This window comes from Lichenostomus cassidix, chromosome 2, assembly GCF_008360975.1.
Source record: "Lichenostomus cassidix isolate B80296 chromosome 2, HeHo_3.0, whole genome shotgun sequence".
NCBI lineage: Eukaryota > Metazoa > Chordata > Aves > Passeriformes > Meliphagidae > Lichenostomus > Lichenostomus cassidix.
The window spans coordinates 41,592,809-41,612,735 of NC_139482.1; the positions used below are offsets into that span (position 1 = coordinate 41,592,809).

General features: G+C 37.5%; 1 protein-coding gene across 4 annotated transcripts in view; it reads right to left on the minus strand.

Moving 5' to 3' along the window:
• Positions 1-69: 69 nt before the first annotated feature.
• Positions 70-19,927, minus strand: part of TOPAZ1 (testis and ovary specific TOPAZ 1) — a 43,626-nt gene continuing 23,768 nt past the window's right edge. For 2 of the 4 annotated variants that reach the window (XM_085051202.1, XM_085051201.1), the window contains exons 9-21: positions 19,309-19,372; positions 18,025-18,176; positions 17,727-17,819; positions 17,325-17,440; positions 15,840-15,906; positions 14,679-14,853; positions 13,055-13,155; positions 9,807-9,972; positions 8,815-8,979; positions 7,595-7,798; positions 6,340-6,523; positions 5,484-5,679; positions 72-2,840 (exon numbers count right to left, since the gene is read on the minus strand). In XM_085051202.1, the coding sequence (XP_084907328.1) occupies positions 2,778-2,840; positions 5,484-5,679; positions 6,340-6,523; positions 7,595-7,798; positions 8,815-8,979; positions 9,807-9,972; positions 13,055-13,155; positions 14,679-14,853; positions 15,840-15,906; positions 17,325-17,440; positions 17,727-17,819; positions 18,025-18,176; positions 19,309-19,372 (1,746 nt within the window). In that variant the 3' untranslated portion in view covers positions 72-2,777. Of the gene's footprint in view, positions 5,680-6,339; positions 6,524-7,594; positions 7,799-8,814; positions 8,980-9,806; positions 9,973-13,054; positions 13,156-14,678; positions 14,854-15,839; positions 15,907-17,324; positions 17,441-17,726; positions 17,820-18,024; positions 18,177-19,308; positions 19,373-19,927 lie in introns of all 4 variants that reach the window. The other 2 variants (XM_085051203.1, XM_085051204.1) reach the window with 2 other exon arrangements.

Below are 19,927 nucleotides of genomic sequence, written 5' to 3' on the forward strand. Positions count from 1 at the left end.
GCCCCGCCCCCGGCTCTGCCGCGCAGGGCTGCCTCCTGCCTGAGGGGAGGCGACCTTTTCCCCTTCCAGAGGCTGCTGCGCCCCTCCATCCAGCTACGCCCACTGCGGTTCCTCGGGGACACAGAAGGGGAAACCCCCAATGCAGGAAAGCCTGCCCTTTTGCAGAGGGGATGGCAGCCGTTGAGCCAAATGCTTGCGTGCGCTTCACGTCGCCTTTGTTCTGCAGAAAGAAAACACCAAGTAGGCGAAGAACCAGGCGTGAACTCTGCAGTCCCGAGGGGAATGCAAAGCTGTTTGCCGTGTAACTGCAGTTACACAGAATCAATTGGGCTGGAAAAGCCCTCTCAGATCCTGGAGTCCAACCTGTGACCGAACACCACCCGGCCACTAGACCATGGCACTGAATGCCACATCCAATCTTTCCTGAAACGCCTCCAGGGACGGTGACTCCACCACCTCTTTAGGCAGCCCATTCCAGTGTCTAGACACCCTTTCTGTGAAGGAACTCCTCCTGTTGTCCAATCTAAACCTCCCCTGGCAGAGCTTAAGATTACGTCTTAAATTAGTAATGCTTGACATACACATACATTTACACATCTATTTTTCTTCCAAGGTAGCTGGTGTCAAAATGCAGCTGATACAGGGACATGGAACCTCGGAGCAAAAATGTCTATTGCTGTCAGTCTGAGAACAAAGGGAGAGTAACTGTTAGGGATTGGAGTTACTTGCACGCAATCTACTGCATTTCCACGCAGAAAAGGTTAAAAAGAGAACTGACAAGGTTTAGGAACTATCTGTAGTTCAGTGAAGCTTTAAATCAAGTTAACAGTCTCACAAGCCCTTGAGGGATTTTCATAATTTCCATAAAGTGCAGTGTGTTTTTTGCTTCCCAGTAGAAGCCAATCAGTTAAGTAAGCAAATTGCTTGGACAATTATGCAAATGAAAAAATAAATTTAATTAATTCAACAGAAAAGTGTGCTGTTTGTTTCACCTGGGATTTATTTTAACTCACTGAGGAATAAAATAAATTGAGAGAGGTCATCAGGAAATGTCACTGCCCGAGACCAGCTCAACTGTTTAGGGTACACATTTTCCAACAGAGCCCCCACCCCTGCACAGGCATTAGTTCCTGCTTTTTAGCTAAGTCTCAACATTTGTTGCGCTGATGGGAGTACTACTATGGCTTTATCTGGTCGTGATATTCCCTGTCCATACCCAGGACACATCCCACTAGCTCAACAAGAGCGGCACGGATTTCCAGACGGAAAGTTTTCTTTATACCAGATAAAATTATCATCTGAAAAAGTTTGTGTTTTGACCTCTTGTGCCCTAACAGAGAATTTTAAGCATTCTTGTTTCTTAATTCTAACTTGCTAAAGTGGCAATTTAACTGTTTTTGCCTTGCTCGTTTGTTTCTGTTTTGGTCCTTGGTCTGTGGAAGGTCAAAAATAGCATCAGTTTCTCCAATCCCATCACATGCAATGGTACAGAATTCTGCGACAATCATGTCAGAATTCATTTTGGATACTACACATTGTTCTAGTAATTTTACAAAAAAAAGTTATGCAGGAGTTAAGACTGAAAAATGTAGAGCTGGCATTTGCAAAAAACCCTCCAACAAAACCACGAAGATGTAAGATGCACCTGGAGAATGTGAATGGACAAAAAACGTGAATAATTGCTTTTCCTGTGGCTAAATCCTATTAAGCTCAGGAGCATGGCATTGAGACTTTAGTAATTAAACTTCTACTACTATAGCAGAGACATTTTACTATTTCTCCTCAGATGAAATTCTCACTACATTCATTTGAATTCTTCAGTGAACTGAGCACAGCCTGTAACCCTGGCTGCAGCCTTGACTTCCAGTTAAAGCTGGAAGCTGGCAATCTCCACAGCTGGGAGTTTCAGCCCAATTTATTCATGAGCATTTGCTACATTGTGTGCTCTAGTGTGGTGAAAAACTGCACAGGCTGACTGATTTTACATTTTCTTAACCTCCTCATGCTGCATATCATACTCTAGATTCTTGTAGTAGTTACTAGATATTAAACTCTCCATGTCTACTTTGCTGCTTGACTGTCTTCCTGCGTATCAAAGACTGTTCATTACAGGAATCTGAACAAAATTAAATAATTTAACGACAATAAGACTCACAGATATTTTGAATGCTTTATATAAATAATAAAAAACATTTATTAACAACAACTCCTCCAAAATGTTCCCCACCCCCCACTACTCTTTATAAAACACCATAAAACTACTAAGCTCCTATTTCCAGCTTCTCACCTCCATGCCACATATGAGTTAAGAACTCTCAAAATTATCAATACTTTGAAATGAAATTGTGGTAAGTCTTCCAAACCACATTATTCTGTTTCAGTTACAAGAAACTGTCCATACCCAACAAAAATAATCTTTCCACGAGCACAGTGTGTAATCAGTGACAACTGAAGAAAGATTTTCACAGAGGGAGATTCTCACGCATCTAACAACATACTGAAGGAGCACAGCGTTGTCTACTCCAAGCTACTGAGCACAGCACAGGAAAGTTTGTATTTGCACATTTTTCTGTCTCTCTCTGCAAACAGGTAAACACACGTTTTATTTCCTATATGAAAAACTGTATCAAATAAGTTGCTTAATGTCAAACACAGATTTTTTTCACCTTAACTTAAACCTGGGAAAAACTAAAAACATGGATATTGTCCACTAAGTGGCTGGCTCTGCAAAACTGCATTGCCTCTGTTGTACTTAACTTTATTTCTCAGAACATTTTTCATCTTTTCAGTCTCATTTCCATTCCACAGTGGAGTTTTGTCCTGTTTGACACATGGAGTTCCTGTTACCAAAATACCAAGAATGTTACTCAAGAAACCTTTCTGATACACATCAAAATGATGAAATTTGCATTCTATTTCATGTAGACCCAGACAAAACAAAAATGTGAAAAACAGGACTTAACCACAAAGTTGTTTAAATTGCCTAATGGTCTATCATGGTGATACAGGCAGAAACACTATTGTCAGAAACACCAGAAGCCTCAGTTGTAACGAAACTTCTGAACAATGATGTGGGGATCGTGCCTTGCTTGTTATTATAAAACATTACTGAGATTACATCCTATCTGCTGAAGATGATACTCAGGAGATAGAGCCAAAACATTGAAAAATTTTACACAGTTCCAAGTTAAGCTTGAAGGTCAATTATTAACCTCTGTCTGCAAAATAAAGCAACAGTTGGAGTTTTGTTCTGGGGATGATCTAAATGAAAATTCAAGGTTGCTTACAGTGAAAAGATATCTGCTGTCTCTAGAACAAACCCAAGCTTTGAAGCCAGAGATTACAAAGAGGATTTTGTCCTTGTGTGCCAGTCAAACACAGTATTAGCCACCTTGGGTACTGCTTACAGAAATGTGGGATTTAGCTGAGGGTCAGATAGCCTGTGTCTAATTCCAAGAGAGATTAAGCTACAAAGGATCCTAGAAAAAGTAATCAGCAAAAATTACTTAAGTTTCTTACTACCAGTTTTAGTTTGCTGGAACCTTCCAAAATTGCTCTTTTCACTAATGCTGAGGTTGTTGCAAGACCATCAGATTAGATCACTCACCTGAAACCTGATTACTTCTTAGCCACTCTTTCAGCTACTGGGAAGCAAAAGCAGCAGAATCTGGCTGGATTTTACCAGGTGGATATCGTGGCAAATGGCAGAGCCATCTTTGTGAATACAATGGGGTGGAACCCAAAGTTTGTTTGAACTAGTGCCAACTGTACTCTAAGACTGAGGTGAACAGCTTCTGAAGAAATGCCATCTGGTACCATTGGTACTGAATCTACCATTTTTTACAAGGCAGGCAGATGAGATCCTTACAGATGAATGATACCCTGTGAAAAGACAAGAGCCTCTATCCTTGCATTTTTCTGTACAGTGGCACAGGAGGAAAGTAGTGATCTTGGTGGTCATCAGATTAAATCCTCTCTCTTCCACAAGCAACTCCCTAACAGACTGGATGAGAACTGGTATTGAAAAGGGTCAGGACTAGCCCTGAAGAGGTCAAGAATTCAACAACTGATGATCATATTCATGACATCAGATTAATGGTATACACCCCAAGACTTGGAGTGGCAACCTCCCCCAAAGAGAAAAACCACTCACACCAAAACCCTCCATAACCATTCAGTACTAAGATCACGATGGCTTTCATGATTCAGAGCCGCAAAGGACACCTGCAATAATGCTGCAGGAACTGGGAAGAGACTTATGCTGCCCCAAAGGAGAGACATTTTTCAAACATTGAGGTCTTATGCCACCATCTTGATCTCACTTATGATGGAACAGCCTAAAAAAAAAGCGTGAACTTCTATACCTGAAAGAGCTGAAGTGTTCAGAACAAAAGGCATTAAAAGGGATGGAGAGCAGGACCAAAAGAACTGTATTACTGGCAAGTTTGTGAAGGTTGGTACTGGAGATCTAAACTAACAACACTACAAAAGTGACGAGGTCAGGTAAGTATCAACTTTGACAGAGATCGTATTGTTTTGCCATGAGAGTTCTTCTGATATTAAATGTTTGCTTCTTCTTCCTCAGGCTGTCGAGTGTGAGTTAAGCAACTCATGCTTTGAATCTGATGCAGGATTTTCTGGTGGAGAAAAAGCAGAAATCCTGAAGAACTAGGAATGGTGAAACAAGCTTGCTAGAAACCTCCATCCCATCACAAAGTTGGCAGAACCTAAAAGATGGGCAAACCCACCTGCCTCTAAGAGCATAACTGAAGGAGAAAGCAAGTTTTAAGTGGAAGTAACCTTAGACACAAATGTGAAACCATACACAAGCTATTATCTAATTAAATTTGTACCAAATAAATATCTAACTAAATTATCAACTAAACCTTCAGCTGTGAGCAACATGTGTAGGCTCTCTCAGTTCTGTGAAGAAAGGTATCCTAAGTCAGGCATGTCTCAAGTGATTTTGAAGTTATTTTATTCTCAGTGCTTTTTATTGGGCTTTTGGAGAAAAGAAGTTAAGATTTACAGTGCAAACAGTTGGGACAGTGTCCTCACAAGTTACTGTGAGACAGACAAAAGGACACATGTATTAGTTGTACAGACTATGAAGCAATGTGGGAAACGTCTCACTGAAGAACAGGAGATACACTCAATCAATGCACTTGCCTACACTTTTATCTATGCTTATACTACACTTATATGATCACCTGCTGGGAGAAGTAAGCTAGTGCTAAATTCTCTGTAAGAATGGAGAATGTAGGTTCTGAGGCTGCAGCTTCCTCATTATCTAATGATGCCATTTCAAAACATCTATATGACAGTGTGACAGTTTATACAGTTTATACTTTCTGTGCTACTATCTGCATTATCATCAATACAGTATTTAAAAACACAACTTGAGTTTGAAACTTTTCTGTAAATCAGCAAGGCACAGCCCAAACACAGTGCGAACTATTTAATAACTACTGAAACAGGTAGACCTTCTCAGCCCATTTCATATTCTCCTGAAGCCATTTTAGAGCAGATGAATGCTCCAGGCTGTAAACTTCTTCCATATTGACATTCATTGTCAAATGCTTAAGAAAAAGCTTTGGATCAGATAAACGAGCTGCTTGGATCAGCCTCTCCACTGCCATGTGATATGCACTGTTATTCTGAACTGTCTGATCTTCACATCTGCAAGGAAATTTTTAAAAGTACAAAATTAGGTACCATACAGGCCCTGTGTCACTTGCCCAACACTTTACACTGGCTGAAAGATTACAAAAACCTTAAAATAATGCCTTGTATTCACTTCACTGATAAATCTTGTAAGTTCTAGACAGATTTTAGATTATTATTCTGAAGAACTAAAAATTATAGAAAGTATATATTTAACATATTTTATGGCAATGAAACGGAACAGGCTTTAATGCCACTGCAAAGTAGCTCTGCAGTATTCACAGCACATTTCATGAAAAAATGTTTGTCTCTGTGCCGGAAAATTCAGTAATTCAGTAAAGGAATGCAAACCATTTAATGGACTGATTACAGCAAGAATTCATGTACATGCTTGAATCCATAAGGTTTACTCAGTTTTGGCATGTAATCACTTTTGGAACAAGGCTGTGCCTAAGTGACATGCCTGGATTTTTTGCAAGAGCAGAACTCACTCTTTAAGAAAACAAACACATATACAATGCCATACACATGAAAATGAGAGAGAAAAAATTTCTCACTTACCAAGGAACAAAATTAAAATATGTATTCTTTGGGAAGGATAAGGAAAGTAAGATCTATTACTAACATGGTCACGTGAACAAATACAATCAAAATGGTATGTATCTGGCAACAAACCTTTTCAGTATTACTTGAAGAGTCTGACTTGTAGTCCTTGAACTTTGAATATCACTGGCATTTGAAACAAGAAATATTTCAATGGTCAAGAGCATCTCAACTTCAGACAGGTAAGATGGAATCTTCAGAAGTTTGTGACAAAAATTTCCCTGCAGCTCTGGGTAGCAACCCAGTGATAAAGCATCTGAGAATAAATTCAGAAAGGTGAGGAATCAGCATTACCAATATTAAATATAGATCTGTTTTCTTCTGTGTGTGACTAAATGCAGAAAAACCCAACCCCAAACCATTAATGGATTTTAATATTTCACCTATGAAATGGCCTGATTTGAGAACACAGCAAACAGTATTCACATACAATATTCACTGTTGTAAAATGTTTTGGTTTTTAATCAATTAGTGTTATCAGCTATGATTAAAAAGCTCTGTCTGGGGACACCAAGTGTGTAGTAACACAAGTACAATTTAGGCAGGTCAGACAGAAGCTGTTAATCATGGTCAAAGTGAGAGAACGTTTGAACAGCATCTCCTGCTTTGCTCCCCTGTCTTCTGTCAAGTGATCCCAGCAACCCAACCTATATAGCATTTCAGGGGGAAAAAAAAAGAGATGAGGAAAAACAATCATTTTAATGTTAAAAAAACCCAAGTATTCATCCCAGAAAGCATGGACTCTTAAAGCAGTCTGCTAACCACCACAATTCTAAGACAGAATCAAACAGCGAGTAATGTGCAATACGGAGAGACCCTATGCAAAGTGGCACAACCCAGTATTACCTTAGCTCAGAAACTGGTAGTTAAAAACAATTACAGACTACTAGCTTTTAGTTGAAAGGAATTTTCTTATAGTTAGGATAAACTTATTAGCCAGGCTTTTCAAATCTTAAATATTAGAAATTTTACCACTACAGAGATGGTGCTACACTTCTAGAGAGAAGTATAAGGAAATCTAATTTGCGTAGGTGAAAAAGTGAAGATGATGCACTTCTCAACCATTTCAGGGTTCACATTCCTGAAATTTTAGAACTGAATATAAAAAATTGATTTTATAATAATTACATTTATTTCATGCCAGGTAGTATGCACTAATTCTTATTTCCAACACACCATTTCCTAATAAATATTTTGGTTAGAAATAAATTCCTGAGAGTGACACAGTGTTTTTCTTCTTACTCGTTTCTCTCCAACATACTGAGCTGCTAATGAGCACATTATCCAAAGAATGTAAGAGAAGGATATTGTTTAAGAAGCAACTTACTTTTGTAATAGGTCCTAGCTTTAGACCATAAAGAACTTCTTCCCAAAGCTGTGATTAATCTTCTAAGTAAAACAAAATCAATAGCAATTTTTTTTGAAAACATGAAGTCTACTGCAGATGATGAGACCCCAAGGTTCTTGTTCTCAAAACAGGCATTTATCAGCTTGTTAAAAAGGCAGCTGTATTGAGAAGCATCTACAGTATCTGAAATGAAATCAAGAATATTAACTACTGAATTAAGTCAAATGCAAATCTAATTGAAGAATCACTTCTCAGTCAGTACTCTTGCCTCTATCAGCAAGATGGAGTAAGGTTGGGATAACACAAATGCTTTCTTCATCAAAAGTCTTTTCACTCAGTAGTTCATTCACATTGTGAAGGGTAAGTATTAAGGTTCAAGTAATAATTTGCTGGCAAAACCAACAGAATCAGATACAAATACATTCACTTGCTCATCTTCAACTGATCTCTCAGACTTAAGGTTTCCACCAATAAAAATCCCCTTGGTGCTCCCATTTCTGCTTCTGCTCTTACTCTGAACTCTCTCCTTTTGGGCAGGACTCAGCAGCCTTGTATTCACCTCAGAACTCCAAGAACTAAATCCTTTCAGTATTTGCTAAGTAGATGGTCTTCCAACCAATCTCTCCTGACATATCTAAAAGCATACACTGGCAACAGGCTGAGACCTACACACAGGAATCTGCCAAGGTTTCCTCAGTGGAGCCTAAGTATTTATGCATCTCATTTTAAAGTAGTTGTCCAAAATTTGTGAGATAAACTGAGCCTGAAAGAGCACTCAGCTCTTAACATGGTATGTAAGAGACAGCTAGGTTAGCTAGCTCAGTTCAAGAATATCCCCACCTCATTCACCTGAAGTTAAGATAAAATTAATTGTGCCAATTATATCCCTGTTTTATCTCACTGTATAGACTGTGTACGATACTTAAAAATTTAAGAGGTCTTTCCTGTTGCTCCTGTTGCTCCTGAGCGTAAGAGGTCAGGTGTGTGTGCACATCCAAGTGTGTATGCACAAGTGCAGCAAGGGCTGCAGAGTGCAACACATATTTTAACTAACACTATAATCTTTGCAAAAAAAAAAATAGGCTTGCATAAACCCATCTTACTTCTTGAATAAATTTTAGCTAGAAAACACTACAAAACCAGCACAGAACCATCTGTTAAGTTTTTAGCTCTTAACAGAGTATAGTTTCTTTACTTACCAGAATGTTCCTGCAAACCTGGTAAGTTCTGCAGAACTTCAAATGCCTGTCTGTACAAACTCTTCCTCAAGTATTTGTGCACTATTGCACATAACAGATTATGTCGATTGAGGATGTCCATTTTATCACAGGGCCACAACGGTGCATCTGTAGTCCACTCTGACTCTGTGGCAAACAACAGTGCAGTGTTACTTCTAGGAACTGGAACTTCTGGATGCTGAGACTTTTGGCCATTAAGAATGTAGTGTAAACTGTACCACAACACAAATTTCAGAACTGCACAGAAACTGCAGATTGAGTTATTAATAATTTGTTCCTTATGACCAATACTCCTCAGACTGATTCTCTGAACCTTTGTATTGTAAATCACTCCTTTTATGGTATATCACTGCAGTAAAATGGACTGTCAGTGGCATATATAGATATGCATGTATCTATGTACATCTGTAAAACTGAATGGCAGATTTACAACCTCAGTATTACTTTACAGCATACAGTGCATTTTTATACTTATGAATTTCTTGTCTTTTCAGCAGATCAGAATTCCAAAAAGACATATGTAGCAATTGCAGAAATATGGTACTGTTCTAAAGGAATTATATTAAATGGGGATACTGTGAGGTGCAAAGGAATGTTTCATCTACCCAAGCCAGAAATTTTTTTGACACAAAATGTCCCCTGGTTCAAAGGAAAACTACATGGGGCAGGGTCATTTTCCAAGCGGCACTCCTCCCTCATTACACCACATTTTTGACTAGAATGGTGTTGATAGCAGACTACTGTGAAACCTTCTGAAAAAATCAGGCATTAGTTGTAATACTTCTTGTACATATGCAGAAGAATACTAACCAATAAGATGGATCCCATTTCCTTTGTTGTCCCAGTATTATTAACTGTATTTAGTAGCACAAACCAGCCTGTAACTTTGCTATGAAATCTGTCATAGAAATGAATTGTTCAAAATGAATTCAAAACTGTTAAGACAGGCTTACCTCTCAATACCCTTGTTGCTCCATCCAAATCTCCAGAATGAAGAAAGATTTCTGCAGCTTTATTAACAATCTGACATCTTGATGCTGACCTCCCTGCACCTACAAGTCCTTTCAAGAGTGTAAAATCTATCTGCAGCTCATGCAGTTTATCTAAAACCTTCCTTCCCTAGTGTAAGAGGGAGAAGGGAAAAGGGGAAGGTTGGAGAAAGCAATGACATCAGTGAATACATGGTATATTTACAAAAAATAAAGCAGATTTAATTAAGTGACACAGATTTATAGGTATCAGTTCAGTTATCCAAACTGACACTTAAAGACACTTTTGAAGGCCTACAGGTATCTGCAATCATTTATTTCAGCACAGCCCATTAAAAATACTAATATTAACTGCAGCTAACATTTAAGGTGCAAAGAACCCATTCAACTGTAGACGTTATGTGGCTGAAGGGGAAAATTACATACCAGAAAGACTCAGGTGAAACTTGAAATATAAGTGTAAACTAGAAATGAAAAATAAAATTAAGGAGGATCTGAGTCTATTCCACCCTTCTGGCAAAAGAAGTGGCCACTAGGAAGTGGTCTTTATAGAGAAATGGTAAGTATGTAGCCATAAACAGAAAAATTATCCATAAAGGAAGGGCACTTAATTAAAACGCAGTTGTGGAATGAAATCCTTAATTGGACTAGAACCTCTGACCAGTTCTCTGAAATATTAAAAAGCTGAGTAAAAATAAACCATAGCAATGTCTTTCAAGGAAAGGTTGAAATAGAAAGTGGATGAAATAGCTGCCAAAGGAGCATTAATGTTACAGAATCCTCTACAAGTAAATATCCAGGAAGCAGCCTGGCGTTGCTTGAAGAGCTGTCTCCATACAAGACACATTCATGTTGCAAATCTGCATGCTTTTTTGAAATACATCTGTTTTACGAACTTTCTTTACCTCTTATAAAGAATATTCTCTTCAGGACCAAGGAGCATACATATTTTACCCCTGAAACCACCAATCATCAAAGCTCTGCAATAAAGGGTTTCGATGTTCATGAAGGAAAAATGATCTGGAAAGCACATTTAGAGTTTCAGGCTGTCCAACATATTCATAAAATAGCATGTCGCATGTCCTAAAGCCAGAATTAATTTGGGCAGAACAGGAAGAGCAAATCCATTACTACCTTGCTTTCTGGACCACCTTTTGGGCAAAAAAGATATGGTATCAAGTAGATACTAGCTCATAACTACAGGATTAGGGATTTATCTGATACATATAATGGAGTGAAACTGGAAGAGAGAGGTAAGAATGACAGATCCCTGAAGCAGAGACCAATTTGGGATCCGCCAGTTCTGATAAAAATCATTCAGAGCAGAGTCTCATTCACACTCTGATATGGTCAACACGGGTTGTCTCTAAGATTGGTTCAGGATCTTGGTCAGTAACCTCTTGAGAAGGAGGTTTGATACCAAACTCAACACTCAAAGAAACAAAGATCTTTTGCTCTAGACATGAAAAGAAATCATAGTATTGTAAAAAGCATCTACTTTTAGTGACTCATGTTGTACAAGAAAAACACTACACATGCTTTTCACACCCTGCACTTCTGAAATTAGGACATGAAGATTAAGCTCCTTGGAATATCAGGGGTTGTGCAATCCAAGTATCAGGCTCACCCTTAAGATGGATCTGGAAAACAGCTAAAATGTATGAAGGCATACAAACATTATAAGCTGAAGACGATGGCCAAAACCCAAGGCAAACAAAACTCTTGAGTGGGCACTACCACTCCTCAATGGCAAGAATTTAGATTATCCCTTCTATGGTCAGGAATAGCTTTACTCTTCTAACTGTTTAGTGGAACAAAAATGCCTGAAATGCTCCAGTGCAGCATTACCCAAGTGCTAATGCAAAGACCTTCTCTCCTTCCATTTAATCTTAAAAAGTACCACACTGTGTTGCAGCTTTATACTGACCTGCTGAAGACTATTCAACTCAAAAAGCCAATGCTGCAAAATTAATGCTTCATCAGAACAGGTACCCTGCCTCTAGACTAAGGCCCTCTATCAAATTATCTCTTGGGACATGGCTTGACCCTGGCAACAGACTGAGCAGTGCACAGGTTTTTTACATAACAGAATTCCTAAATGTCATCCCCTAGAGACAATCGTACAGAAGACAACTTAATTCCTTGATGCAAACCAGAAAGGGTTCTCTAATGATAATTCCCAAAAAAAGCCAACCCAAAACCTCAAGAGACAAAAGGGGATAAGAGCATTGGTTTCTGTTCATAAAAATTCATGTTAGAAATCAAATTTCTAGCATGACGTGTGGGATGAGGAACATCCCAGTACAGCATAATTATTAGCTGGAAGGATCAGGCCCAAGTTCAGAATGTGATCACTGACCAAAACACACTCTAAAATCACTGGTGTTTTACATTATTTCTTTCTGCTGTTACGTGACACATTGCTTTCTATAAATGATACAGTTTGGTATGCACTCCTTCCTTCCAGGAACAAAAAGACAAATTTAACATTGAAATGGATCTTGCTACAGTGAAAAATGATGACCAATACTGCCTGAGGCCTAAGGAATGTAAAACATCCAGTCAAAAGTGTGGTCTCTTAGCCCTGGCCCTGTGTAATATTTGACAGCAAAGATATGATTGTAATGGATTTGTGATTGCTGAGTTTTGCAAGATTCACAGAACTTCGAAACTTAGATTCAGTGGAAGAAAAGCACTTCCAGCAGTGTTTGGGGAACAAGCAGTTCACCAAGTGCAGCTTTGCTATGCTGCTTTTTTGTCTCCCTGGCCTTATCCATTCCATCTGAGGTCAGATGCAGAAATACCAGTGCAGGAAATTGCCCAAACTTCTCTAAATATCACTCGAATTGGGAGGTCTCAGAATACAGTATGATTGCCAGGAGGAAGAAAGCGATGTTTCTGGGAAACAATCCCATCAGCACCTCACCTCAGAATCTCAGAAGACCTGTCTCTTAGTTGAGATTCAACCTCAGCTCAGAAAAATCACAAGCTGAACCTGAGCAATCAGTTTCTAGGTTGCAGGACAAAGTTATGATGGGCTCCATAGAAAGGCACAATGAAATGCTTCAGTCCAGCTGGACAATTAAGAAGTACTAAGATGGAAGGGGGCAGGTGGCACACCCAGTCATTCCACTAGAGAAACACAGTTTAATACCCAGAAGATAAATTACTAATTCTTTTTCTTCCAGTCAGTTTCCTGTAGCCCTGCATACCTTTATCCACTGCAGTACTTTATGATATGAATACATTACGCTTATCCCAGTCCTTCCAATGAAATGTCTGTCTGCTTCATTATGGTGTGAATTTTTCATTACTGGAAAGAAAAAGAAAAGGCCATTTTTTTTTGACTTCTCATGTAGATGCAATTTTAAAGCAATGACACACTTCAAAAACATAGTAATTGTGAAAATACTAAATACATTTTCCGAAATATTTGCCATTAAAAGTAGCAACTTCCTTAGTCTTAACACCAGAAGCAGGGCAAATAACTATAGTTTATTAAGACACTATTTCATAGTAGTCTAAGTCGTCCATAAAGTGCTTGGACATGTAATGGCATAATTTAGTAATAACATCATTAGTTATAAAGTAAGCTTTACATTTTCTGGCACCATGAAGAAATTTTGGTAATTGCAGAACTGAGTAACTACAAGCTTTTCAAATCCTGTTATACAACCTCTTTGGAAGCACTGTTGGTATTTTAGAGCAGTGGTCTCAAAGTAGGGTGTGAGCACAACAATATATTCAGAGGTGGGAAAGAAATATTTCTGTACTAATGGAAAATAAATAAAATATTTTAAAATTTAGTGCTTATTTGATATTTATCTCATATCTGTATTTTCTATTTTTGTGTATGGTTTATAATGCATTTAACAATTTGGTGTAGCAGCACATGTATATAACATATAAATAAATAAACTGGGGGGGACTGCTCAAAAATTATTTACTGATGGAAGTGTCTATCAGGAGGTGCCTATTGGGAGACCACTGCTCTAGGGAAGACAGATTAAGTTCCAAGCCCTAACAAAATCTTCTCCCTGTGCCACAACTGGAAGCTCTGACAGCTTTTTTATAATATGAAAGTCTGTGGTCAGAAAGGTCATGTCATGTATCTGGAATAAATACTTGTTATGTTTTAGTACCCAATACAAACTGAAAAATATCTAAGTAATCCTTTATAAAATTATTTAATATCCCACTGACACTTCACCAACCCTCAGTAATTTGCAAACTTACTAGGGAGAATGAAATAGATAAGCAAATCAAGTGGCACAGGGAGGAAAGAGGCAAGAAAACCTGCCAGAACACCTGTCAGAGCTATTAAACACAGGAACATTGGGTTCTTGAGCACCCAGCCCTTGCACAAACCTTTGGCTCCTCAGGGAACAAAATAATTCTAAAAATCAACTGACTAAAAAAAAATTAAATACGTGAGCTAACCTCTTCAATGTGTTCTAAAATACACAACTATATATCCATTTACAGCGCTAAAGTTCATTTGTCACTTCACATGACAGTACTTAAACACATTTGCCTTTGTCCTGAGCATAGGCCATTTTTATTAAAAGACTGTGAATTCTGGGTTCTCTTTTTGATTTCACAAAACTCTAGTGTTCCTCCTCCAGGATGTTCCTTGACTTCAGGCATAAGCAACTATGCATTTTACTTCTATTGCAAAATAGCTTCTATTGAACATTACAGCTGATTGTATTCACACCTCAAAAAATGCAGAATATTGTAACGCAAAATTAACTTACATATGAAAACCATATGAATTTTTTATCTCTCTTAAAAACCTTACCTTAAAAAAAAGTATTTCTCGCATCTTAATTTTACCTGCATCAGCAAAATCACAAAAAGGAACTCCTGGTCTGTCTGTCTCAGAATCATCGGTTAGTATTTCAGCAATAGATAAAAACAATTTCTGGAGATCATCAAAATGTTCACATCCAGTTCTTGCATTCAGATACAAAGCTCCCAGCTTGGTCCAATCCCTTTTTTCCTTGCAATGCTGTAAAGAAGGCAAAGGATAAACGTCAGCAAACCTGCTTCCAGAAAACCAAACAGAAAGTAACATTATAATTTGAGATATGTACCTGGGATAGACTTAAAGGAGAAAAAAAAAGGAGATGAAACTCTACTGCCAAGAACCTTCACGTTCATACAGCAGTTACATGTTGCCAAACTTGCATGGTCTGCTAATTACGTCTGTCCCTCAAGAAATTAAATTCCTTTTTTCATGTCATGACCCCAGCTGAGAAACCTCATAACTTATTCATCCTATTTAAGAACTGGCATTTCTTCAGTATTTTTTTTCCATGATGCATGCTGAATTTATGGTTATCTTCTATATGATTTAGTCTTTTGCTTGCCAGATCACTTGATGACCTTGGTGTTAGAGCAGTAAAAAATCAGTCCTGTTTTTTCCCTTTTTATATTTCAATTTCTGGATCTGCACAGGATGTTGATAATATGTAAACTATATTATAATTGTGCATAATGAGTAATCTGACCTTAAATATGAAAGACGTAAGTGTCCAAATAAAGAATATTTTACAATATTTTCTTATTCTTTAAAATCCCGGCTTAGCGTTGTCAATTGCAGCTTTTACAATTGTGTGTTTTTATACTAGATATGAATTCTATCTGCTAGATAATGTACTAAATAAATTTTTGGTGAGGGATGATGTACCACTACAAATTACAAGCACAACAAAAGTAAAGCACAGGAAATAATTGCTTTAAGTTACAAAATCTTTGAATTAGATGCAAAACAAAGATGAAAACTACAAGTGTGTAAAATAAAATACTGACATTACAGAAAGGCCAAAGACAGTTTTCTCCTGCATGTTAAGCCTTCCCAAACATGGCTTTGCATAGAAGTATTTTATCATAAGCTCACTACACTTAATAATAAAGACCGCTAATTTTAAAAGGTGTAGAAATCATTATTTCTAATAGGTTTAAAAGAAGTAATGAAGAATGCATGTACTGTACCTGAATTTCAGCCACTGCCAAGTTGAAGTCAAAAATCCATGTCTTTTCAAAGTGTCTTTCCTTAAATCTTCCATATGAAAAGAAATTAATACTTAATTTTAACACATCTTATTCAACTAGCAGAAGGTGAACAACAAATTATCACATATGAACAATAAACTGATGGGATTTTTGATCCTATTTGTTTCTCATTACACAAACTGCACACTGAAAACACTCATTTAAAACTTTGCCAAGGGAATTTTGTGTATTAAATGCATGTATTAAACAAATAATTGAGCAGAACTATTTTCACAGAATGTATTCCCCTGCGTCAGCAGAAATGTAACTGAAAAGGTACAAGTAAGACAGTCCACCAAGTAAATGAAGAACTGCATTGTCTGTTTTTCTGACATAAAATGACTACTGCTACCTTCAAGTACTTAGGAGCCCGACAGTTTATTCTGCTGCCACTGCTAAAACAATGGATACATCTACCCAGTGTGATGCTATGGTGTGGGGAGATACATAACCTACATAACTTACACATCAATGTGCCAACACATCAATGTGCCAACACGTGGACAGCAGCACAGCTGCTCAGTCTTCACAGGTAAAGATCATTTCTCAACTTCAGATGAACATACATACATACAGAGGCAATCTGGGAAAGGTCATGCCTTTGTGAATCAGATTCCTGATACAAAAAGTGATAAAAAATACCTCCAACATGTGAGGTAAGTTGCACTGTTAAAACACTGAGATCCATGGCTGAAAGTACTGTACGGGAAAAGCATGCAAAAGCAGTAAATAATTTCTACAATGCTTTCAGCTGGAACTGTGGAGGCTTGTTTTCAGACAGCAGATGCTGCATATTTGGTTTCCTCTAAGAATCAAAGGTATGCTTATGAATCACAAATCCAGTTTCTCAACTTGTGTGTGTATGATGCTGACGTTACAAAAAAGGATCACAATCTTGTTCAAATGATGGGGATGCAGCAACAGTTTTAGAACAGATTTGACATTTTGCCCAGCATATTCCAGCAGTACTTAAAAAATGACCCTCCTGCCTAGTAGCGTTGGCACATACGTTTATGTAGTCACACTGTAAAGGAAACTGGAAAACTACATCAGATTATAACTAATCTTATTGCCTAGAAAGGTTATTTATTACAGACCTACTATTTGGTTATGTGTGCCTAAATGATACATTAAACCATCTAATTTGGCTAGCTATATGAACATGTATCACAGCTGGCAGCAGATTGTACAATGATGATTGATATGGAAAAAACTAATAACTGTGGTCAGAATCTTAGTCTTGATTTAACAATCCTTGATCTTTGAAGCACAATAGATTGACAGTGCTTTAAAATACAATGAAGCATGATGTGACAGAGTTTTCATCCAAAACATCTTTTAAAGATTTTACATAGATTTATAAAAATGGATGCTGATGAAGGAACTAGACAGGTAAAATTAGAAAAGAGCTCTTTAAAGGCGTACCTGGATCTTACGTTCAAAACAGTACTTATTTCCCAATTGGAAACTTGCAATTGTTGAAGTAACTTGATAATACAGTCAAAATGTTCTAACTCAAGGAACATACCAGCATCAATGAGCTGTAATATCAAATAAGGTAAGAAAAGTAAGCATACAAAAAACTGTCATGACTTAACGCATCTTTGGAGATAAATGGCAAACAACATTGGGAAAAATACATCACAGTGAATCTCAGTCCAAACCGAAGGAATAAATGAAAACCAGTACCACGAATTTAGCTATTCACAGTAACATTTTTAATATTATTTCAGTACTGGTTTTTTTAAGTGGTATGTTTGAGTTTTAAAACAGGCAACGCATTTCAGAAATTCCAAAAAGCAGCAGTAGTACAAACAAAACTCATACCTTACAAAAGGTACTGATCAATGTAGGCACAGCATTTCTTATATTCAAAGAAGCCACATGCTCAAAAACTTTCAGAAGAACATCTACAGCTGGCTAATACAGACAAAAAAAGAACAATCAGTTTTGCAACCCTGTTCAATTAGATAGCTTAGAGATTTTATAATAGGAACTTCTGAATTACTTCCCTCACCCATGATTTGAGTACCGGAGTAAAAACAAACCTATTATTACAAATGGCATAGTACTCAAAAAACTAAAACTGAAACTAAGATTTTAAAAATATTATGAAGTCACCTACCAGTGTCTTGATTTGTACAACTACATTCAGTATCTCAAATACTTCTTGCAACAAACAGTTGTTGAGCAATGAAACAAGAAGATCATTCAGCACTTCAGAAGCAAAATCCACACCAGGAGTAACTTCTCTGTAATACTGCACAAATATTTGAACTGAAAAAGTAATTAACTCAATTTTACTTTGGGGCAACTTATGGCACCTATTTAGACAAGTTATTTTCTTACATTTTATACACAGTGTAACAAGCCTTAATTGTCCAAGATACTACAGGACAGGGATATGGAGAAATATGGGTGAAAGGATCCAGTTTGGACACAGTGTTAACCTTACTAGAACCAGACCAACTACTCCGAAATATCTTGTATCATTGAGCTGAGCACTGTAAGCCCTGTAGGTTTCAAGAAAGCTTAGCTGATTTGGTGCAGAACAAGAAAAATGCACAAACTCAGGTTGTATTTGGTATGCACATCAAAGTAGTAAAGGCTTTCCAGACAGGAAGCTTTAGGAAGTGAAGTTCAGTGATAGAGTGGATGGTCTTACAACCTGTTCCAGGTTGTACCCTTACTTGAGAAACATGTACTGTAGCCTGCTGGTACCCAGTGTCACCCACTAAAACACTCATGTGTCCAGCATGGGAACACTGCAGCACAGGGTGCAACTGAATTCCCCATTCACATTCTGCTACACCCTAAGAAGCTTTCAAAAGTTAAAAGACTGCCCAGGACTGTTATAAAAGGAATCACTGTCCAGAGTAAAATCAATACAGAAGACCTTTCTGACTGAACTCAAAAGCTCAGTTGTATCTGAATCAACTGCAGTCCCTAGAATGTGGTAATCATATTGTTTGCATATATGGTATAAAGACTAAACTAAACCTGTTTTGGGAGGGTGCAGTAGCAACACTTAATTTCAAGTGCTTCCATTCTCAAGTGTTTGGGTTTCTGATATTTGGCCAGGGTGTTCAAAAGCACCTTAATAAAATCTGGGATCTGGTAAACCTCCCTCCTATCCCATTTATGTATTTCTACTCCCAAGTCTAGTTAGTCAGGCTGAGTTAATTTTATGTGGAAGTAAGATTTCTAACAACCGCCTGAGGAAATTGCGTATCTAAATTTCTAGCCTTACTGGGAAACTGAACCATGAGAAAGCAGGGACTGAGTGTATTCATTAATTTGAAGTAAGAACTTTTTATTCACTGCTGGAGTGGTAACCATATTTCTCTCAACAGCCTATTTAATTTGCTTAAGTATCAAAGATACATCAACACCTACTACTGTATCATACCTGCACGTTTTAGGAGGCCTGATTCTTTGACACTAATGTATGTCCTAAGAATTGCCATGCAAATCTGTAAAAAAAATATATATATAGTAAAATGTAACCTCAGTTTATGCCAAACAAAAGAACTACCCAGAAATGTGAGTTCTATTATGTAATGAGCTTTACATTGCTTCTATTTAAGCCAAACATACTGACAAATGGTGTAAGAAGGTAATGGGGTCTTGTAGGCAAAGGCTCTGTCAAAAGCCCAGCAAATCAAACAGAGAAATAATGCAGATTAAATGTTTGGGAAAGAGGCTGCTGGGACCACAAATGTGTGAATGTGTGTGTATATACTCATAGCAAACAAAAGAAAAAAGAAGAATTTGAAAGTGCAGTTACTTCAAAACTAGTATAAAATGGGGCAGACTACAAAAAAAGAAAGGGAAGCAAAAAGGTGAAAGTGAAACATGGTAAGTAAAAATTACATGACTGTACCAAATAAGAAGTCAAAAAATCATCCAGAAATAAAGATGGTAACACTGATTGTCATGAAGAATCATTCATAAGCACACAACAAAAACCTCACGACGAACTTGATTTAATGAGCCATTTTACCAGAGACTGACTTCACTAAAAAAAA